At 46.0% G+C, this 21,965-nt stretch overlaps 1 protein-coding gene across 2 annotated transcripts in view; it reads left to right on the top strand.

Annotated features, from left to right (window-relative positions):
- SLIT3 (slit guidance ligand 3) overlaps positions 1-21,965 on the top strand; it is a 592,271-nt gene that overhangs the window by 393,702 nt on the left and 176,604 nt on the right. For both annotated transcript variants that reach the window (XM_081826287.1, XM_081826286.1), the window contains exon 5: positions 5,224-5,295. In XM_081826287.1, coding sequence (XP_081682413.1) covers positions 5,224-5,295 — 72 coding nt within the window. The remainder of the gene's footprint in view (positions 1-5,223; positions 5,296-21,965) is intronic.

Genomic DNA, 21,965 nt, shown 5'->3' with positions numbered 1-21,965 from the left:
AGAGGGATAAGCAGGCTCCCTGAAGAACAGGGAGCCCAATGCAGGACTCGATCCCAGGACCCTGGTATCATGACCTGAGCTGAAGGCAGGCGCCCACCGACTGAGCCACTCAGGCCCCCAGAAATGCTTTTTTTTTTTTTTTAAGATTTATTTATTTGAGAGAGAGAGAGAGAGAGAAAGCACAGATGGAGAGGGAGAAGCAGATTCCCCGCTGAGCAGAGAGCCTGATGTGGGGCTTGATCCCAGGACCCTGAGATCATGACCTGAGCTGAAGGCAGATGCTTAACTGAGCCACCAGGCGCCCCTAGAAATGCTTTTAGATCATCCCTTCTTGGCTTATCAAGAGGTGATAGTTTTGTGTTGTTGTTTTTTTTTTTTTTTAAGTTACTAAAAAGGTACCTGATTGATCTCAGTGCAAGTGGTCCGGGGAGGTAGACAAAGAAGGTATCAGACTGGGTTGTTCCAATTTCCTTTGGTCACTGGATATGTCATCTTTCATGAGTAATTTTTTTTTAATCTTCTGAGAACTTCCTGAATCAGGAGAATTTTCCTTGAAGCCTTTTTATGAATGCTTTGGGTTGGCTTCCTTGGGTCTCTTTACTGACACTGGCTCCCATCTCCTGCTTCAGACTTTGAGGATAAAGATCATGACTGGGAGCCTCTTCAGCAATCTGTCCTTGAGTTGTTGGAGCACCTTGTTCAGCCTTCTGGAGAACAGGCAGAGCCGGGCAATTTGTGTTTTTCTTGGGTGGTCTCTAACCAAAGACTGTCTGATGCAGGGCTCTAGAGGCCCAGATCCCTTGGTTAGAAACAGGAGCTCCCAGGCTATGGGGCTAAGGCTAGGACTTTTCCTAACTGACCTTTATTTCTCTTCTTGATCTTGCTTCCTGCATCCCTTACTGGTCTCTCCCAGGAGCACTTTATGAATACATCACTTGGCTAAGTGTCAGCTTCTTTGAGAGCCCAATTTGAGACAGACCTTTTCTCCTGAATTCAAAAGACCCTAGAATCAAATATGGATACTCCTATCTAGATGATAGAGGGAAACGTTGACCCCTCCCTGAGATTTTACAGAAAGAATATTAGCAACGTTTATGTGTTCTATTCTTTGCACAGTTGTAGACATATGTCCTGAAGAGGGTCATAAAGGATATTTTCAGCAATGTAAAATGCAGGACTAAATGGGCAGAAAATCCAAGAAATAAATGCAGCCATGCGATGAATGCCTGGGTTCCAGGTGCTGTGCAAGGCGCTCATGTATCAGCTCCTTTCATCCCCGTGATTAACCGAGGAGGTCAGTCAAGCCCCCATTGTAAAGATGGGGAAACTGAGGCATAGAACATTTCAGTAATTTGCATGATCATACAGCTAACTGGCTCGCCCCACCTCAGAAACAAGAATATCCCAAGATTGGGGGAGCTTCCAAGCCCCATCTTGTACCTTTGGAATAGTTGAAGATTGACAACTAGGAGCAAATTCCATCCCCCACAAATTGCCACTTAACACAGGCCAGACTTCCTGGGAGCTGAATATGACCCGAGACAAGGGCATTGTCCCCACGAGAGCGAAAAGGAGACTGTTTTCCTGTTTCTTGCCTTGCCATCTTCCCTGGGAAACATGGGGTGGGCAGGGGTGGGGGTGAAGGTGGGGACTGTCATTCACTGTTGCGCTGAGAACAAAGCATGGCTGACATTGCGGGGAGAGCCCCGGGAAGCATTTCAAAGCTCCACTGGAACTAGACAACCTTTCAATCCATTTATCAAAGTGTCTGCAGTTCCCGTTTCAAGGTAGATGAAGCAATAATAAATTTGTGAAGAAAGTTAATCTGTGTCCAAAGCATTTTAGTAAATTAAAAAGGGGGGGGCTGGCTGGAAGGGGGATATATTGGTTCTTGCCAACTCCTATTTGACTTACTGTCTCCTTAATAAGTCCTCTTTGGTCTTGTGTTTTTGGATGGAATAATCCATCGGTTAATCATTTTCTGGAAGCAGGAAAATGCACTTTAGCTAATGCAGTTCTCCTTTCTTTCAGAGTCCTAATTCTTTAAAAAGGCATCCCAATCCGTAGTCCTACTTCCCAACCAAGAAAACGTTTCCCAACAGCCGTCTTCCTTTATGTCCCCCAGAAAATCTCAGCATGCCCCTTATCCTCTCACCATGCTCCAGCCTTGTCCTTTTCCCTGGTTCCTTCTGAGCATTTTCCCTCAGGAGGGGCAAGGCACTAAACCCCCAGCAAGCAATTGGCCGGAACCAGGCTCTTGGGCACTACGGATAGATTTTGTTATTTTTATTTAAATGTCAGCTGAAAATGGTGGCTCTTGTCTCTCTCAAGGGTAGTGCTTAGCACTAGCTCCATGCTCTGGCATCACACTGAGATAAACACGCTATTAGGAGCCTTCACAAAGGCCTCGAGATAATTGTGAAGGGACAGTTACCGAAAATGAAGCACCCAGCCCTGAACCCTCCTCCACGCCCCATCAGTAACACCATTAAAGCTGTCAGTTTGTCAGCCCACTGGAGGTATTTATGAAATCAATATACAATCCTGCAGATGGATGGCAGTGGTATTGTTAGCTGGAGAACAGAGGCTCAATGGAAAATAAAACTAATAAAATTTACAAGCGGATTGTCATGGGGAACAGATAAATTCCCTACAATCCACTGTTTTGCTCAGTTGCGGCAGAAGCAAAGCCATGGCAGGGAGGAGGAAAGAAAGCTGTGCTTTAAACTGGGTCCCTTCAACTAGGAGCAAAACTGGGTCTACTTCCAGCAACGAAATAGTGACAGGAAACCCAAGTGGCTGCCCGGTGCCATTGCAGGGTTTTTCCCATGTGATTGCTTCTGTGGGACGTTTCCCAGCAGCTGGGCCAGATTTTTCTGCTAAAATGCTACTCTCCTCTCATCCCACCATATCACAAGCCCGAACTGTCATGCGATGGTTATTTCTTCAGTATGTTTGGGGTACTTAAACTCCAAGGGTTAACGCACTACTAGAGGACGTGCCCCTTCTCCTGGCTCCCAGGCATGGTTATAGCTGACTCGTCCAAACCTCTCTCCTGTTTGCTCCCCTGCCCCTGATTCTGATCACCAGCCGTTGGCCAGAAGTGTGGCCTGACCCGTTTCCCAGAGTGGCCAAAGATAGCAGCCAAGCCTGGGAGGGTAGTGGGTAGGGGCTTGCTGTCCTGGAGACCAGCCTTTGCTTGGCAGAAAAGACTAGGCCCATTGTGGTGGCTGGAGCCTTGGGTACAGCCCAGATGCCTGGTGGAAATTGCATTAGTCAGATGACAGGACCTGCTCCCTCTTCTCCTGCAGTCTGATGGAGAGCAGAGGAGTGACCTTGGTGACCCTGCCTGACCTCTACTGTCACTGTGGGCTTTGTTCAGTGCCCCGACTCCAGGCTGGAGCCCTGCTCATTGAATCAGGCCCAGCCGGGGGAGCCTACTATGGGGCTCCTTGTGCATCTAAATTTATTTATACCAGTTGCAGACAGAGGAAACTGGATTTGAGATGGGGAACACCGTGTTATTGAGCCCCAGAAGCCACCGGTCGTCGTATCTACACCCGACCCCAACTCCGAGCCTTGCCTTGGGGCTTAACCATGGCCCCAGACAATCCCCAAGGGTCTAAAGTTCCGACCAGCTGCTCGGAGTGTGGCTTAACTCATCTCCGCAGGTGAGAACAGGAAAGGGACGCCTCTCTTCTGCTTTCTGTTTTTCCTCCTGCTCCTTCACACAAGGTTAACTTAGACAGCCTAAGTTTTCATGGAGGATGATTGTCTGACCTCTCTTCCCAAATATATTTGGAGTCCTCTTTAGCTTTTGATTAGGTTCCTGTGGAAAATCAGTGTGGGAGAGTATCCATTAGTACAATCTGCCTCTGGGACAACTTGGCCGTTAAGGACGTTTACCCTGTGACCCAGCATGTTCTCCTTATAGGACTTTATACCAAGGAAGTAGCTCAACAATTTAAACGCGTAGGGAGGAAACCTCATCCTAGTGTTTCCTTAAATGACAAATACCCCACAGTGCGGGATCCTATAGCCCTGTATACAATTGGATATATACAGTGATTGAAAATGTTGCCATACATGTACGTTAATGACATGAACAGATGTTCTCAATATAATAAGTGAAAAAAAGGGTTTATGACTGACTATATACTATGAGATCATGTTGGTGAAATTTATACATATTGCTCCTAATTTGTAACAGGGTTATGGTCTGGGTAGGTAATTTTTTACCTTAATATCTAATGGTTTTTGTGTTATTTTCACAATAATTGAGATCTATATCTGTATCTATAGATGTATATACATACGATTGATGTGTGTGTGTGTGTGTGTGTGTGTGTAGACACGCGCAGGTGTGATTGATTACTCACTGAGATTCCAAGCAAGCTTGAGGTATGAATGTAAACAAGTGCATGTGTTTGGTTTGAGTGGGGGGATGGGGGGAAGGAAACAGAAAAAAAAAAAAAACACATGGGTCTTAGGAAAGGAAACTGAGGCTTTGGGGATTGTTAAAGAGGACCTGGCACAAGACCTGGGTTTGAGCTGCCTTCAGCACCTGACACTTTGTCCCTTAACTTTCTTCCTCAAAACAACACGTTAGCACTGCTTAATGCTAGATGAGCTGCCAGTAGGACCCCCATTTTGGGCGGGTTTGTAGAGATGCAATTTGAAGTTATCATGCCTGTCACTAAGCTCGATCCAGGAGGCCCCCGGGGGGTGTCTGGTGCTCTGGAATAAATGGAGATGGACACCCCCCCCATCAGAAAATCAGGATGGCTAGGATCCCTTCCAATCCCAGATGACAAAGGCAGAGAATCCCTGAGAGTGGGAGACTGAGTGCTGTTGACCCTGCAGTGAGGGAGGGACGGCAAGGGGGGAGGGGGCAAGGGGTCTCTCTGGGAGATGGCAAAACAGAGAATTGGGTGCGATGTGCACAACAAATAACCCAGCGTCTTGGCTCGTGGCCTGGAGGTGCGAGACCACCCACAGAGCCCGCCCTGGAGGCGAGCTGCTCCCGCCTGGTAACCATTCCAGCAAAGGCCATCACTGGAGGAACAATGTAAAGGCTTGTAGCAGCCTGGGGCCTGAGACTGAAGAGTCCCTCCAACACTCCTGACCGCAGAGGCAGCCTGCGAGGGTTTTGTTGTCATAATGAGATGCAGATAAAGCCGGGCCTTGGTCCTTAATGCGTGTGCCTCTTCTCTTCCTGTTTAGAGATCTGAGCGAAAACCAGATCCTGGGGATCCCGAGGAAGGCGTTCCGTGGCATCGCCAACGTGAAGAACTTGTAAGTGTTGGGTTTTTTTTTTTTTTTTTTTTGGCTTCTCTGCAGATGTGGCTTTCTGGCCAGAACAGGGGTGAGAGATGGGACAGGAAGGTGGTGTCCCCATGCTGTTTGCTGCCTCGGTGCAGGCGCCTTTGAGACAGAGTGAGGGATGTGCCTGAGGGGTCTGCAGGGAACACATGTCGGAAGCCATGACAGCGCCATGGAGTCCTGTTGCTGTCTGGTGTTTCGGCCCCAAGTGTGAGCATTAGAGTCCCAGACCTGGGCCACAGCCTGGCCCCACAGTAGCTCTGTGGCCTGGGGCTTGACTCAGCTACTCCCAGGGTCGTTATTTTCTATAAAATGGGCATGATGGGCTGGTGGGGTGTTGACAGAGATGAGGACGCGTTCCTCATACGTAGTAAGTGTTCAATAAATGGGAGCCTTGATGATGGGGGTGATGATCATGATGGCGAAGGCGTCACTGTTATTAATAGGATCTTGTGAGAGGGCCTGGCCACTGGTTATTCCAGGATTGCAGGGGGACGTAGCCACATCCACCCACTGCACTAGCTGCTTGGTTTTGGAGGTATGTTTAATTTTATTTTGAAGTAATTATTCATTCACAGGAAGTTTCAAAAATAGTAGTTACGTCCATGTGCCCTTTTACCTCAGTTTCCTCCCAGTGGTAACATGTTACATAACTAGTATGGTATCAAAACTGCCATGGGTGCAATCCACGGACGTTATTCTTCAGATTTCGGATCATTACACATGCTCATTTGTGTGTGTGTGCCTGCCCGTGTGGTTCTGTGTAATTTTATCCCATGCAGATTCCTGTGCCCATTGATATGATCAATGCAGAACTAGTCCATCACTATGTTTCTTAACTTGCCAAATAATCTTTGTCGTTGTTAACCTGGCCTCCACTATTTGCTATTTAGCAGTGACTCCTGGGCCCTTACTTTCACAAGGACTGTGCCTTCTGAATTCTCTCCCCTGCCACCGTGTCCATGTGTTCAGAGCGTGTATTGGGAGAAGGGCACAGAAGAGAGTCTGGTTTGCCTGGGCAGGCGTTTCTGTCCACTGGCCTCCTCCACAGGCTCACACTCAACCTGAGAAGTCTTGAAGGAGGTTTCTTTAAAATTACTTTAGCTGTTGGTTTTCTTTATAAGGACTGTCCTGGGAAGCTGATGATGGCTTCCAGTTACAGGCTGTCTGCTTCCCCCAGTGCTGAGAACTTAGCAGGAAGCTTTTGCTGTTTAACATGCAAAGCACACAAGAGGGCAGAGGCATCTCAAGGCGAAGGAAGCCTAGGGCAGAGAGGACTTTGCAAGGGGATCCCACACAGGAAGCTGCCCACTGCTTCGTCTGGGTGTGTTTGCTCAGAAGCAGGAGAGGGCAGGCTGGAGCAGACAAAGCCATGGAGAATGTGACTCAAGATTGTGCATATAAGCCAAAACTATGAGGCTGTGTTAATTAGCATCCCAGAAAGGCAAGGCAAGAGGGGGACTTAGAGATCCTCTAAAACCCCCACCGGTCAATAGTGAGAAAATTGAGGACAGGACCAGAGAAGTGCAGTGACTAACTCAAGGTCAACCAGTTTCTTAATCCGGCTGATCCCCAGATTAACATTTTACGTATATAAAGTGGTTTATCTGTCCTATCTCATGGCTCTAATTTTAAATGGGCCAGTTAACAACAACAACAACAAAACACTTCCGTGATGTATAAGCAGGGCTGTGTAATTACCAACTGCAGTTTTGGTTCTCAAGAAAGTGATTAAATCTCACAGTGGTCCACAGTAGTTGCTGAATTGGGGGGGTGGGGGTTGTTTTCCTGTAATACCTCTAACTTCACAAAGGCCTCAGGAGCTCAGAGATTCAAGATTCTGCAAACACAGACTCCTGAGTCACTCAGGAATAACTGTCAGGCCTTCCTTCTCCAGGTCTTGCAAATAGGTGTGACTCAAAGGCCTGAACTCAGGGAGGATCTTCTCTTTTGTTTTTCATACCCAGTGTCAGCATGTGGTCCTGGGGCGAGAGGAGAGGGAAGTAAATCCTCTGCTGAAAGGACGAATTAGCCAACAGAACTTAAGGGGGGTTGATTACTTCACACTTTGAATCAGTTCTTTCAGCATGCATTTGTTGGGCAGAACCTATGAGGCCGAGGTATTATTCGCATTCTCTGCTGGCTTCCGGTAAAACTAGGGACAAGAAACACATGCGTACAGGAGAATGTTTAGTGATTTAACAATCCACATGAAGGGGCGCCTGCGTGGCTCAGTCGTTAAGCGTCTGCCTTCGGCTCAGGTCATGATCCCAGGGTCGTGGGATAGAGCCCCAAGTCGGCCTCCCTGCTCCGTGGGAAGCCTGCTTCTCCCTCTCCCACTCCCCCTGCTTGTGTTCCCTCTCTCACTGTGTCTCTCTCTGTCAAAAATATAAATAAAATCTTTAAAAACAAAAAACAATCTACATGAAAATTGGCAAATGAGTGGCCATGCTTAAAAAGGCTATCAGAGGGGCACCTGGGTGGCTCAGTCGTTAAACATCTGCCTTCGGCTCAGGTCATGATCCCAGGGTCCTGGGATCAAGCCCCGCATCGGGCTCCCTGCTCGGCGGGAAGCATGCTTCTCCCTCTCCCACTCCCCCTGCTTGTGTTCCCTCTCTCGCTGTCTCTCTCTCTGTTGAATAAATAAATAAAATCTTTAAAAAAAAAAAAAAAGGCTATCAGAGTTCAGAGAAGAAAAATGGCTTCAGGGAGCATAGCCTAAAAGTTAGAAACACAGCTTTGGCCACCTGATAGATCTAGGTCTGACTTTCAGCTATTGTGTACACGGAGTCTGTGACCTTAGGCACCTTACTGGGCACTTCTGATAGATTTCCTCCACTGTAAGATGAGGATAAGAATTGTACTTAACCTCCTAGGCTTTTTGTGAAGGTTGATAAAATAATGAGTATGGATAAGTTAGTACTATGCTTGGTACATGGAAGATATTTAGAAAGTTCTAGCTACTGTTACTGCTGTATTCCTTTGTTGTTGTTATAATTGTAAAGACTTTACCTGGGGCCTGAATGATGATTGGAATTCCCAAAGTAAATGAGGCAACTAGTGTGTGCAAATATAGATGCAAACCTGTATAAGGTGTGTTTCAGGGGACACAGGCAGAGCCTGTGGGGGTGGGGGTGGGGGATTATGAGGCAGAACAACAGGTGATAAAGTTAGGAAGAGAGGTGGAGGCCAGGTGGCGGCAAGCCTTGCCTGCAAGGTGTATAGACTTTAGAGGTAGGTACAGAGAATGTAGATGGCTTACAACATGGGAAAAATCATGATGAAATCATTTATTGTGGAAGAGGAGCCTAGGACAGGAGGAGGAGGAAAAAGGAAAGGCGGGGGACAGGAGATGAGGCTGAGTCCAGTGTAAGGGGTCAGGGCTCACACTTGGGAAAGAGAACAATCAGAAGTGAAGGAGGATCCAAAGATACCAGTAGGGGCCAAGTCAACAGAAATTGGCAATCAATGAGGTATTAGTGGCCGGAGGCGGTGTGGGGGGGGGGGTTAGAATATGATGAGTTTCCAAGCTCAGATGATACAAGGAATGATGGCAAATTTCCATAGTCTTTCATCTCTGCAGCCATCAAAATGGTTTTGAACCTACTAAATGCCAGCTCTGGGGGAAGCCATAGAAAGTAAGATCTGTAGATCTGTGAGCTTTGCCTTCTTGGAGCTTCCACTCCACAAAGACTGAAAGGTCAGGAGGAGAAGAGCCAGACTTGATGATCAAAAGTTGGGTGTGAAGTGATGTAAAGTCTTCCACAGGCATCGTGGATGGAGCATCTTCTGTGTGTTTGGAAATTGCTGAGACTGACATCCCATCCTCTTGTGCCTGCTGGGTAAATGACTTTGGTCTCTGGGCCACAGCTATGTCTATGAGCCTCAGCTTCCATGGTTTTAATAAGAAGAAGGTAGAGGAAATAATCTTACAGACTTCAGAGAAACTATCATGTGGGTAACTGGAGATATAGGAACTGACTGAGGGCAAGTTCAAGGAGGGGAAGCATCTGCGTCGAGGTGATAATTGAAGTTATACATTTAAATATGCATCAGTACATGTAAAATAGAAGATGCTTTGTAGAAATTAAGTTTGTTTAAAACCTGTTAAGGAAACACTCCTCCTACCAGACCTCAATTACCTGCGGGTAGATTGTCTCTCTTGTTACAAATTTTAAATCTCAGGAATGTACATCCCTCTCATCATTTTGTTCCAGAACCACCTCCCATTCCCCCTCACCCCAGCCTTCTCTACTGCCTTGTGTGAGTTCAGAGAATATAACACTGTTTTATTTCTTAGATAAAATAGGACTAGAAGATAAATTATTGGAGTATCAGGCTATGAAATGACAACAGTTGGGCCTCTCCACAATACCATGTATTTCATTAGGAGGAGAAGGTCAAGGATTGTCTATTTTCTTTTTTATAATTTTGTAGTTTTGACATGGATTTTTCTTTGCTTGTCCTGACATTCCCCTTCAAGAAGGAAGAGACTGTGATACACCCATTTTCCAGATGATAAAGTTAAGTTTCAATCAGTGTGTTTAATTTGGTAAAAGTCAGCAGACATAGTTGGGCCTAGGCCTCCCCACATACCTATCCTTAGTAACACACCCAACCACGTTTTAGACTCTACCTGTAGACACTTCTGTGTACCCAGATGCCTCTCCACTCAGCCATGCTAGCGACAGGAAGGAAGGAAGAAGTAACTAAGAAGGCGGTAGCAAGCGAAGGCCTGATTCACAGAGGCAAAGAGGCACGTGTGCAGCTTTTATCAAAGCCAAGGGCGGGCCACAGGTGGTGTTTAATCCAATGGAAATGGGTGCTAGAGGCCCCCACCCCAACAAGGCAATGGAAGGAAGTCCCTAATTGCTTCCTGGTTCTCAGGAGAAGAGAGAAAATGTAATTAGCTGGGGATACCACTCTATGCAATTTCAAAAAGCTGGTTTTATGGGCCGGTCCCACTCTGCTGCCTGCCTGTCTGTAAGGGGGAGAGGTGCTGTATTTAGAGAAGCAGTGAGCTGGACAAACTGATCCGGAGAAAGAACACGCGGAGAGGCTGACGGGTAGAGAAAGCAACATTCAGCACCGCAGCATCACCTGCCTCCTGAATGCAAACAGCGCAGTGGGTACCGGACCAGAGGCTCGGGAGGAGGAGAGAGGGAGGGCATCAGGAAGGCACAGAGATAGGGAAAAAGCAGTGAATTGGGAAAAAACAGAGATGACAAGCCACAATCCAACAAAGCATAAGAAGATAAAGACAAAATCCAGTATGGATTGTTTTTTTTTTTTAAAAAGTCCCCTTGCCCTATCCTTCTCAGCACTTGTGTTTTCCTCTGTTTTTCCGTTTCTATTTGCGAGGACTCTGTAGGACATGCATTCCAGAAGGGAAAATCAATAACCCCTGTCTCTGCCAGCTAGCGGAATTTGGAATTGACGGTTTCAAAACAAAGCTGGGCAGGCGGCCTTTGTGTTCTCTAGTTACTCTGTGTTGCCGCACTGCCCGAGTCTGCCCTCCCGCTTCCTGAGATTAATGAGGGCTGTCTCCACCCACTCCGTGAGCAGCCAGTAATCTTATGTGAGGGTGAGGGAGGTGTGCGGAGGGACACGAAGCACCCATTCGTTGGGAGCATCCGTGTCTGCTAATCTCGGCAGCCATTCATTCTGTCATTGTGCCTGGAACAGAGTTCACACTCCTGGTCATGCCCTGCATGACTCTATATGGCTGGGCCCTCCCTCACCCACATCGCGCTTCCCATGCTCCATCTCATCCCTTGAAACACCCCAAGCTTCTTCCTGCCTGTGGGACTTGGCACTCGCCACTCCCTTTGCATGGGATGCTAAGCCCTCGCACTCCGGTGTGGTCAACTCCTTCAGATCCGTTCTCAGCTCCAACCTCACCTCCTCAGGGTGGCCTTCCCTGACCCATCCAAAGCAACTCCCCCGGCCCCCACTGTCCCTCCTCTCTATCCCACTACCCAGTTATATCTCTTCAGAGCACTTATTGCCCTCTGAAATTATCTTGTTCATTTATTTGTCCCCCTGTCTCCGTCTGTCACACAGAATGGACATGGGTACTCAGGCCCCTGCCTGCCTCTGTCACTGTGGAGTCCCCAGTGCCCAGACGGTTTTGCGGCAGAGAGTACAGCTGACTAAAAATGCATCAAATGAATGTTTGTTCATCCATTCCTTGAGTATTTGCAGTTGACCTGTTACATATAGGAAATCATGTATGATCATTAAAATGTTGAATATGAAAAAAATATTATAGAAATAACAAGATACCATCCTTGTACTCAGAGACCTCAGTCTAATGAGGGGACAGACTAGTAAATGAGCAGGTACAGTCCGTGTACCAAGACTCGGTTGGAGGTAAGGACCAAGGGGCAGGAAAGACCCCAGACAGGCCTGATTCTGGCTTCACTCAAGAAGTGACATGAGTTGGGTCTTGAAGGATGAGTAGGAGTTCGTCTGGGGGAAGGGCTTTCCAGGCAGAAGGAATAACATGTGAAAAATCACCCACCCGTGCAAAGGCACAGAGGTATGTGAAAGAGTCGATGCTTAGAAGAGTTGATGGTTGGAACACAGCAAGCAAGAGAGGCACTGAAGACAGACGAGCTTAGTGAGGCAGGGAGTTGGGGCCGGCGGGAAGGGAGGACTTTGAATGTCGCCATGAGATCCATTGAAGGGCTTTAATAGGAGCGTGGTGTCATCAGATGTTCATTTAAGAAAGGCCGTGCCAGTGACAGTGGGGAGGACGGCTGGCCGAGGGGAGACTCAAGTCCAGGTGGCTGATGCGGGTACTTGTGCAGTTGTTGAGAGACGACAGGGCCCCAAAGGGGCAGGCTCAATGGACCTAAGGAGGCAGTGGCAAACTGCGGACACCTGTGGGGGCAGATTGGGCGGGTGAACCGAGTGCCCGTCACCAGGGCCTCGCAGGCCAGAGGCAGAGGCAGCTTTCAACACCAGGCATCTCTGCCAACTCGGACCCAAGAGTGGTGCCTGCCTTTCATGAGGAAAGCCGTGCTGCCTCTTGGAAGGGGGTTCGGGAAATCTGCTCCCAGGAGGCAAGCAGATGCTACTCGATCACCTGCCCAAGGGGCGGCAGGGTTTCCAGCCTGTTGTCCCTCTGCATTTGTGGCCCTGGCTGTGTCAGGTTCAGAAATGATGCTGCAGGAAGTCGGACTGGACCCCCGTCTGCTAAGTGCTAGCCAAGTAAGCGATCCTGAAAAAGGGATCGTGTCAACCCACCTCCCTGCCTTCCTTTCCCTCCTTTCCTCCCTTCTTTCTGCTCTCTGTCTTTCCATTCTTCCTTCCATACATCATGATTGAGCCCCTACCCTTACCAGACCCCAAGCCAGTCCTGGAAAGAGATGAGTAAGACATAGTCCCTGTTCTTGAGAAATTTCATCTGCAGAGGGAGGCAAACAGATTCACACAGAGCATATATAATATGATAAATATATCCCTAGAGCACCTTCTTTATCTGCCCCATGGCCAACAATGCAAGTGCTCAATAAACAGCAGTTGATTTATTAAAGTAAATCCACTGAAATGAGAAAAATAGTAGAAGACACCGGTGAATTGGACCCCATTAGTCTGGAAAAGACACGTTACTGTGTCATCCAAAGGCAAGGAGGTGGTGGTGGTAAGTGCCCCATCCCAGATGTTGTGCCTAGAATTGCAGCTGTATAAGTGACAAATAGAATTCCTCCCTGGCCAGATCATGGAGTTTTATAGTCTGTGTTAGGGGTCCTCTATTGGGCTTTGGATATCTCTTATGCTCACTCTAAGTTACAACCATCTGCTCAGTTGTCTTTCTCCTCCAAGGGCCTGAAGCTGTGTAGATGGAGAGGTCGAGTCTGTCTTGTTCACTCTCTGCTTGTTTGCAAGAGTCGTTCTATGCCTGGCACATATGATAGGTGTTCAAACAACGAAAATTAATAAGTGGATGACTTCCAGAACAAAAAGACTCCAGCGCTTAGAGAATCACTAAAACCCTGAATGAAAGAGCATGATTACGTCTGGGAACAAAGACAAATTAAAGGAAAGCCACAAGAACCAACCCAGAGAATCCCTCATGTTTTTTCAGGATAATGGAGACCACTATTCTGAGTCCAGCACTGAAATTTACTATTTGGGATATTTTTATTTGTGGACAAAATGCTTTTTTAACTCATCACAGATATTTGACTCCTGTGAGCATTAAATCCACAGAAAATGAGGGGTTTAAACAAGCATGTAAAATAGAATCCCATCTTTCCTGTACCCTGGCAAGAAGGCACAGTGATTCTGGGCTCCTCAGAGTTGGGCTTAGTCGTCTTGAGAAATTCACCCCTGGGCTGAACTTTTTGCCTGGAGATTTTTAGCTCTGAAAAGAAATGAGGGGCACCTGGGTGACTCAGTAGGTTAAGTGTCTGCCTTCGGCTCGGGTCATGATCCCAGGATCCTGGGATCAAGTCCCACAATGGGCTCCCTGCTCAGTGGGGAGTCTGCTTCTCCCCCTGCTTGTGCTCTCTCTCTCTTTCTCTCTCTGTCAAATAAAATCTTTAAAATTTCCTCCTCCTTCAGAGAAGGAAAGATGAGTATTACAGTGGGGATTACACTTTGAGACTCTAGTAACTATTGATGTTCTGAGTCTTTGTCTCATTGGAGACAACGTAGTATAGTTTTGAAGAGTGTAAATGTAAAGTATGAGTTTTGGAGTCAGACTTGATTTTTTTTTTTTTAATTCCAGCTTTGCGATTATGACCTGTGTGGCTTAGGGCAAGTTACTTAATCTTTCTGAGCCTCAGTCCCCTAATCTATAAAATGGGGAAAATGCTAGTGAGGAGTTAAACAGGAAAGTATGTGCCTTACATGTGTGAATAATAATGCTTTATGGTTTGCCCAAAGCCTTCATAGGTATTACCTTTTTTTTTTAAATTTTATTTATTTGAGAGAGAGAGAGCACACACGAATGGGGGGAGGGGCAGAGGGAGAAGCAGACTCCCCGCTGAGCAGGGAGCCCAATGGGGAACTCGATCCCAGGACCCTGGGACCATGACCTGAGCCGAAGGCAGATGCTTAACCAACTGAGCCACCCAGGCGCCCCATAGGTATTATCTTGTTTAATTACCACAATAGCCCTGCCCAGATCATTAGGGAAAAGTTTTTTAGCCTCTGGATATAGATGAGGAAGTTGAAGCTCAAAGAAATGCAGGAACTCTCCCAAAGCAAAAGAGCTGGTCAGTGGCAAGGCTGGGGCAGGATCCCAGGATGTGTCAGTGCTTTTCTGAGTGGCTAGCTAGGGAGAGCTCTGAGATTTGGTGAGCATGAATGATGTCTTGTAGGAAGCAGCAGGTACAGATCAGTGGGGAATGTTGGGAAAGCATTTCTGGCACCCAGCGCCAGCCAAGTCCCTAGGCAAGAATAAGCTGTGATGGTCACCATGTGGGAAAGAATTTCTGAGACCAGCAGGAGTGACTTAAAGTGTGAGTTCTTTTTTTAATTAATAGACTTCATTTTTTCAAGAGTAGTTTTAGGTTTACAGAAGAATTAAGCAGAAGGTACATAGTCCCATATACCCTCTGCCCACACACATAGTTTCTCCCATTAAATCTTGCACTACTGTGGTGCATTTGTTACAATTGCTAAGCCAATACTAACACATTTAACTAAGATCTATAGTTTATAGTAGGGTTTGCTCCTGGTGTTGTACGTTCTGTTGGTTGTAGCAAATGCATAATGACACGTATCCACCTTTGTGGTAACATGCAGAATAGTTTCACTGCCCTAAAAATTCCCCGTGCTCCCCCATTCATTCCTCCTTCCATTCTCCTAAGCCCTGGAGTGTGAGCTTTTAAATGGAGAGGGAAATCCCTTCGTGTTTCACAGCCCTTCACAATAGCTTATTTATTGTAATTAATTAATTAATAAATATTCCATTGTTCAGACTCGAACAACCCACATCATCTTTTTGCTTCTTTGAGAGAGGGCGAGTGACACCCTGCAAGTTGAAGTGCCATAGAGCACAGCAGAAAGAAAGCCAGGAGCAGTCCCGACTTTCTCAGCCGTAGCCTGAGGTGTGAGCATTAGAATTTCTTCCTGACACTGCTCCTTCAGAGAAGACTTGTAATTCAAAGCACCTGCCCAGGCCTGGTGTTGTGTACAGACTCCGCATAAACTCTGAGGGTGTTTATATAATGGTTGCAATCTCAGGTTCCCAGGTCAGCCTGCACGGAGTCACATGAACCCTGGCTCTTACCACCTATGTGATCTGCAGCAAAATAGGTCACGTTCCTGGCCTCAGTTTCCCCATATGTTAAGTGGAAATATTACCCTTGTAATGATGTTGTTATGAAGATGAATAATAATTATTGCTCCTTTATCTCATCCCTGAGAATCTATTTGAATCAGACTATCACAACTCATGGACTATCTTCCCTTCCGAGACAAAATACATGCCCAAAGAAAAAGGTTATATTTACAGTGTTCCGCTTCAGACTCTTAAAATTACTTAACTTCATCACACCTTCTCTTCTTTCTTCCAGTGGGGCTGTCATGTTCTGGCTTATGGCTTGTAATAGGCAAGGTACAAAACAGCTCAGAGAAAAAGAGGTGTACCTTCCCCACCCTGATCCGTCTTCCTGTCCCCATCAAGACACAGAAAGTACCAAAAGAGCCCAGGAGTTGTGGGCTCCGTCACAGCTCTGCTATTAACTGCTGCCGACCTGTGATGGGCTGAATAATGGCCCCCCAGGGACGGCCACAGTCTAAGCCCCGGAATATATTACTATGTACCCTACATGGATGGCAAAACGGACTTTGCAGATGCGATTAAATGAAGGATCCTGAGACGGATAGACTATCCTGAATTATTTAAGTGCACCAAATATAATCAGAAGGGTCTTTATAAGAAAGAGGACAAGGGCTGGAAGCAGAGGGAGAAAGACCATGTGATGCAGCAAATGAGGACAGAACTTACCTGGAGAAGGCGGGGAAACAAATTCTCCCCTAGAGCCTACAGAAGGAACACAGCCCTGCTTGCACTTTGATGTGAGTCCAAGTGAAACTGATCTAGAACTTCTGACCTCCGAATGCTGAGAAAATATATTCATATTTTAAGCCTCTAAGTCGATGATAATTTGTTACGGCGGCAAGAGGAAACCAATACCAATACTGCCCTCCGGCTGCCACCTAACCTCTTCATGTTGGCTTCCTCGTCTGTTCAAATAAGGAATTGACACGTTGTGATCAGTGGATTTCAGTGTGTATTCTGAGAAGCTCTAGCGCTTCAAGAGCCTACAACTAAAAAGTTACTTTTAATAATGATAAAGTTTTAAGTTCTCTCCTTTAGACATTGATGTTCAACATGAGATCTTGAATAACCTAGAGTCCTATTTTAAAAAAACTGGACTGGACAATCTTTCAGGTAGGTTCAGACTGTAAAGGGTGATGATTCTTTGAGACCATCGTCCATCAGGGAGGAGCTAGCTTGTGTCATTGAGAGAAAACTCGGCAGCAGAATCAAAGAGCCAGGATCTGGTAGGAGACCAGCAGAGAAGAAGATCAGAATAACACCTTATATATTGGTTACCCAGGTTGAGGGTCTGGGCTGGGCTTACCTTCAGAGAGAAGGAAAAAAGAAAGAGAAAGTTGGATGTTGACTGGAAGACATTTTCTGGAATGGGGCTGAAGGCATCCGAAATCTTTGGGACATCCTTGGGACTGGTTACAGATTTCTGCAGCATGTCTGAGTTCAACCAGCTTTCCTGCACAGTCTCCCTTCCTGGTGGCCTCACCAGATCGACTGGCTTGCATCTCAGGGAAATGGCTGCTTTGGGAAAGAGAGGGTTCTTTAAAGACTTCGGGGAGGGAAGACTTGGTCAGCCACGGCACTCAAGAAATATTTGCCAGATGAATAAATAAGTCCTCCATGCCGGGGCTGAGACGGTGGTTTCCAGAGCCTGAGATGTCAGCCCCAGCACTGCTCATGACGGGCACAGGTGTGTTTTTGGAGCCCGTGTTTTGGAGCGCCTTGTTGTTGAAACAACAAATCCCTATGCACTGCGGGTGGAGCACTTCTGTGCCAGCCACGTGCTCACCTCTCTAAATGGACAGTGTGTCACAATGTGTCCATTCAGAACGACAGACAGCCCTTATTTGCCATTGTTAACACTCTCCTTTAAAGTTCTCTCTGTAACCAGGCTCCAGGCACAAGTGCCCAAAGCTAAATTACTTCTAAATGCCAATGATCCGTTCTCAGGTACTGTGTCTGCCAGGAAAACTACCTAGCTGGACAAATAAGTACCCAGTAGATAAGATTGGGTTTACACAGCACATGGCCCAGCAGCAGTTCTGAGATTTTATAGCTAATTAACATTTCATTTGGGAAGTTTCACTTCTTTTTCTGCTCTTAGAAGCAACACCATTTCTTGGGCTCAAGGATGGGGTATGTGTCCCTCTAAAGCCCATAATTTAACCTGAAATGCTCCTATCTCCTCCCCCACTCCCTCACAGAATAAACAGAGGCTGCTTCAAGAAAGGAGTAGTAGCTTCAAAACAGACACTCATTCTTCTTAGTAAGTAATAAGTTCTTATAGAGCCCTTAACTAATCTTACTAATTTCTACCTATCCTCTCACTTAATCCCCATGACGACCTTATGATTGTTATTGCCAGTTTACAGATGATAAAACTGAGACACGGAGGAGTAAGTGATGAATCCCAGGGTCATATGCTAATAAGTGGCAGAGCTGGGACTTGAACCCAGAGAGTTTAAATCTAGCACCTGTAACCTCTATGCAATGCTGCCTATACTTAGAAAAGCATTTAATGAAAATCAACACCGATGGACAAAATCCCACCTCCAGACAGGTTTTATTTCTTCTTTGTTGTGGGGTTTCAAAGATCAGTAAATCTTGCTTGAGAAATCTGGATATCCAGCTTCGCTGGAAAACTCAGATGTGTTAACATTGGACGCTCAAGCCTGCATAGCAAACAGTAGCCTGAGGCTGAGTTGCAGCTTCCCTCTCAGAAACAGTATGCTCTCCTGTCCCGAGCAGGCCGGCTTCCCTGGTCCTACAGGCTTCTCAAGAACCCCATTGTTGTGGAGAGTCATCTCAAAGGAAGAGTTGCCAACGCACTTCTTCCCTAGAGCGGTCCCCAGTCTGCAATGGTCACTTTACTTAGGCACACTGCTTCTCTTCCCCAAGCCTTCATTACCTTTTCAAAAAAATTTAAGACGATTATTAGCCTTTAACCAAGCCATAAGTTTTCATGTTAAAGTTAAATGAGATGACACGTGGAAAGACCTGAAGATAGAGCTTGGCACAAAGTAGATGCTCAGTATTAATTTTCTGCACCTCATCCCCCCACATTCTTCCTCCTTCACCTTCACTGACGCAAGGAGAGAGAACCCCACAGTCGGCCTATTGGCATGAAGGGTTGGAGGAGAGGGAGGGTTTGGGGACTTGGTTTGGTTGTCTTGGGCATTCTCTCTGTTCCAGCATCTTGAAGACAAGTCCTTCAATAGGGGATTGTAAGCTCACATACCATGAGTGGACAAATGACGATTGGACGGGGCCTGATGCTATTGAGGGAGTAACAGGAAGTAGTAGACACTCTGGCTAGTGGAGTCCTGTAGTCCCCTTCCGTCCTCTCCCTGGCCCCCCCTATAATTTCTCTCCATTGGGTTTTTAAAGTAATAATTGTGGAGTAATGAGCGCATTTCTTCATTATAGCCATGTGTAATGTTTCCAAAATGTGGCTTGATGATGCCCGGCTTCCAGATCTGGACCTTAGTAAGAATGCAGATTCCTGCGCCCTGTTAATGACTAAATGAATCTTGATTTCTGGCCGGGGCCCAGAATCTGCATTTTAGCCCACTCAGGCTTGATTTTATGAAGTTTGAGAATGACTTGCCTGCTGGATAAGGACTTGGCATTGAAGTGAGAGAAATCTGGGTCCGAGTCCCAACCCTCCCCTCTGATCTTGAGCAAGTTGCTAACTTCGCTGAGCTTGTTGTTGTTGTTGTTGTTTTTTTTCATGGAGACTAAAGATAGTACCTAAATCAGAGAATATTTGTAAAGTAGTTAGAACTGATCCATAGCAAGAGCTTCAAACGTGGGTTCTCATCTCACTGAGTTGTTATAACAACGCCATGAGGTAGGTGGCATTGTCCCTCTTTTCAAGATGAAGTTTAGACTCAGTAAGGGTGGTAGTTTGCAGAGATCACACAGCAGAGCTGAAATTCGAACCTACATCAATCTGACCCAAACTGTTAACTGTTCTTAAAACAATAGTGGGAAATCAATCCAGACTTGAAATGAGAGCGAGGGGGCCTGGAGGATGAGGGGTAGGGGGACGGGGCCTTGGCTTGTGAGGCAAGAGTCCATTGTCTGTGTTGGGCTTTCCCTCTGTCTGTGCCTTTGGGGATGAGAGGCCGTGGTCGTGGCTCCCACTGACTCCTTTGTGTCTAATGCTCTGGCCTTTGTGGCTCTTGATTTGTCCAACAACCCCTTGGAATGCTGTCAGTGGAGGAGGTCCCATGTCCCGACAGTGGATGGGAGAACGTGGGAGGGCCTCATCTGGAGCAAAGCCAGAGAATAGAGCCTCCCTTTCCGTTACTTTGAGGCCTTTGTCTCCCCCAAACAGTGTAGAGGGGAGGACCTCTGGTTTTCTTTGGAGGTTTCTGGCTTCTCCCTGTGAGTGTCTTACAAGCTGGGGAATGAGCCTGGTCCCGCTTTAAGTTTATGCCAATTCTGCTACACCGGTGAACCGTGACCCTAGCTGGGCGGCGAGAGGGTTGCTTGCCATCTGCCCGAGGCCAGTGTAATCCACACATCTTATAGGGAGAAGGAAAAAGGCATCTAAAAAAAGAGATGTCAAAACTCATCATGCTTCTTCAAACTCAGTTACTCCACGAGGGTGAATTTTTTTACCTATGGTGGGGTGGGCAGGCAGGTGAAGCCCACTACTGTTTCTGTTAGGAACAAGAAAACAGTTTGAGATAAGGGATTAAGCTATTAAAGAATCTAGCCGATATGTCATTAAGATGTCTTTAAAAATCAGATTACCAAACCATATGTTCTCATTTATTTTTTAAAAATACAATGAAAGGTACATTTAAAAGTGTGAATATGGTTGTGTATGTTTGCACGGGAAATAAAGTCTGGAGGATATAAAACCCAAATCCTAACAGTGGTTAACTATAAAGGGTAGGAATTCAGGTGATTGTAATTTTTAAATCAGTTTTATTGAAGTATAATTAACCTACAATAAAATGCATCCATTTTAACTATACAGTTCCATGCATTTTGACAAGGATATTGTCCTGTAACCACCACCCAAAATGTGCTTTGTATCTGTATACAGTCAGTCCCCACTCCGCTTTACGCATGTCTTGACCCCCGGCAGCCGCCAACTGGCTTTCAGGGGCTACCATTTTGCCTGAGGAACTAGTTCATATAAACAGACTCACACAGTGTATTGTCTTGTGTAACTAGCTTCTCTCACTTAGTTTAATATTTTGAAATTCATCTTATGTTGTATCGTCAATGGTAATCTGTTCTTTTTGGTTGCTGAATAGTACTCCGTGGTGTGGATCGACTACACTATGTTTATCCACTCTCCTGTTGATGGGCATTTGGGTTGTTTCCAGATTGTGGTTATTATGAATAAAGCTGCTATGAAGTTTCACTTATGTTTTCATTTATCTTGGGTAAATACTTCAGAATGAGTTTATTTTATTTTATGTTTTATTTTGTGTCTTTCCCAATATTTCTTCAGTGAACATACATTACTTAACAGCAATCAGAACAAATACCAGAATAGGATATAGCCCATATCCCACTGTTTCAGAAAGCTGACATAAGTTGGGAAAGAAGACCTTACTATATTTTGGCTATGGCTGTCTTGATTCCAGGGTAGTGCATCCAGCTACTCCCCGTGAGATTTGGATGTGATTAGAGAGCTTCTTTTCTTGAGTGCTTGCTAAGAATCCATGGGGCACCGAACTGGCAGGGATGTGGAGGAGTATTTTACACTGACAGAGGGAACGTCACCAGTATAACCCCCTTAACAAGGAATCTGGCAACCACTATTAAACGTGAAAATACGCGTACTCCTCAATCCAGCCATTTATCTTTGATGTATCTGTTTTCTAGATAAATTTATACAAGTTCCCAAAAGGCGTGTATAGGTAAGCTCATTTGTAGCAAAGATGTCTTGGAAGCCGCCTAAAATCCCATTGGTAGGCCACTCGTTGTAGGAGTCATGGCATGTCATTCACTGGACTTCTAGAGAGTAGTTAACGAACGATGAGACTGATCATTGTCTATGATACAGAACAGCATCCAGAGCTGATGAATGAGAAAACGAGGTGCAGGAAGGTTGGTACAGTTTGGGTGGAGTTTTTTTTGTTTTTTTACCATTTGTGCCTTTAAAATAGTATGCTTGTATTTGTTCTCATATGCTTTTATATATGTGAGGTATTTGTGGACATATTTATGGGAAACTAATAGTTACTGCTGGGGAAGCTAAGTTGCAAAACTGGAGGACTAGGGCAGGAGGGGTATTGCATTTCACTCTAGACTTTTTGATGCTCCTTGAACTTTTCTTCATAATGTGCATATATTTACATATTAAAAAAATTGTGGGTTA

This window comes from Leptonychotes weddellii, chromosome 7 (assembly GCF_054177405.1).
Source record: "Leptonychotes weddellii isolate Sample4059 chromosome 7, ASM5417740v2, whole genome shotgun sequence".
Lineage (NCBI taxonomy): Eukaryota > Metazoa > Chordata > Mammalia > Carnivora > Phocidae > Leptonychotes > Leptonychotes weddellii.
This window is presented reverse-complemented; position numbering and strand designations above follow the sequence as displayed.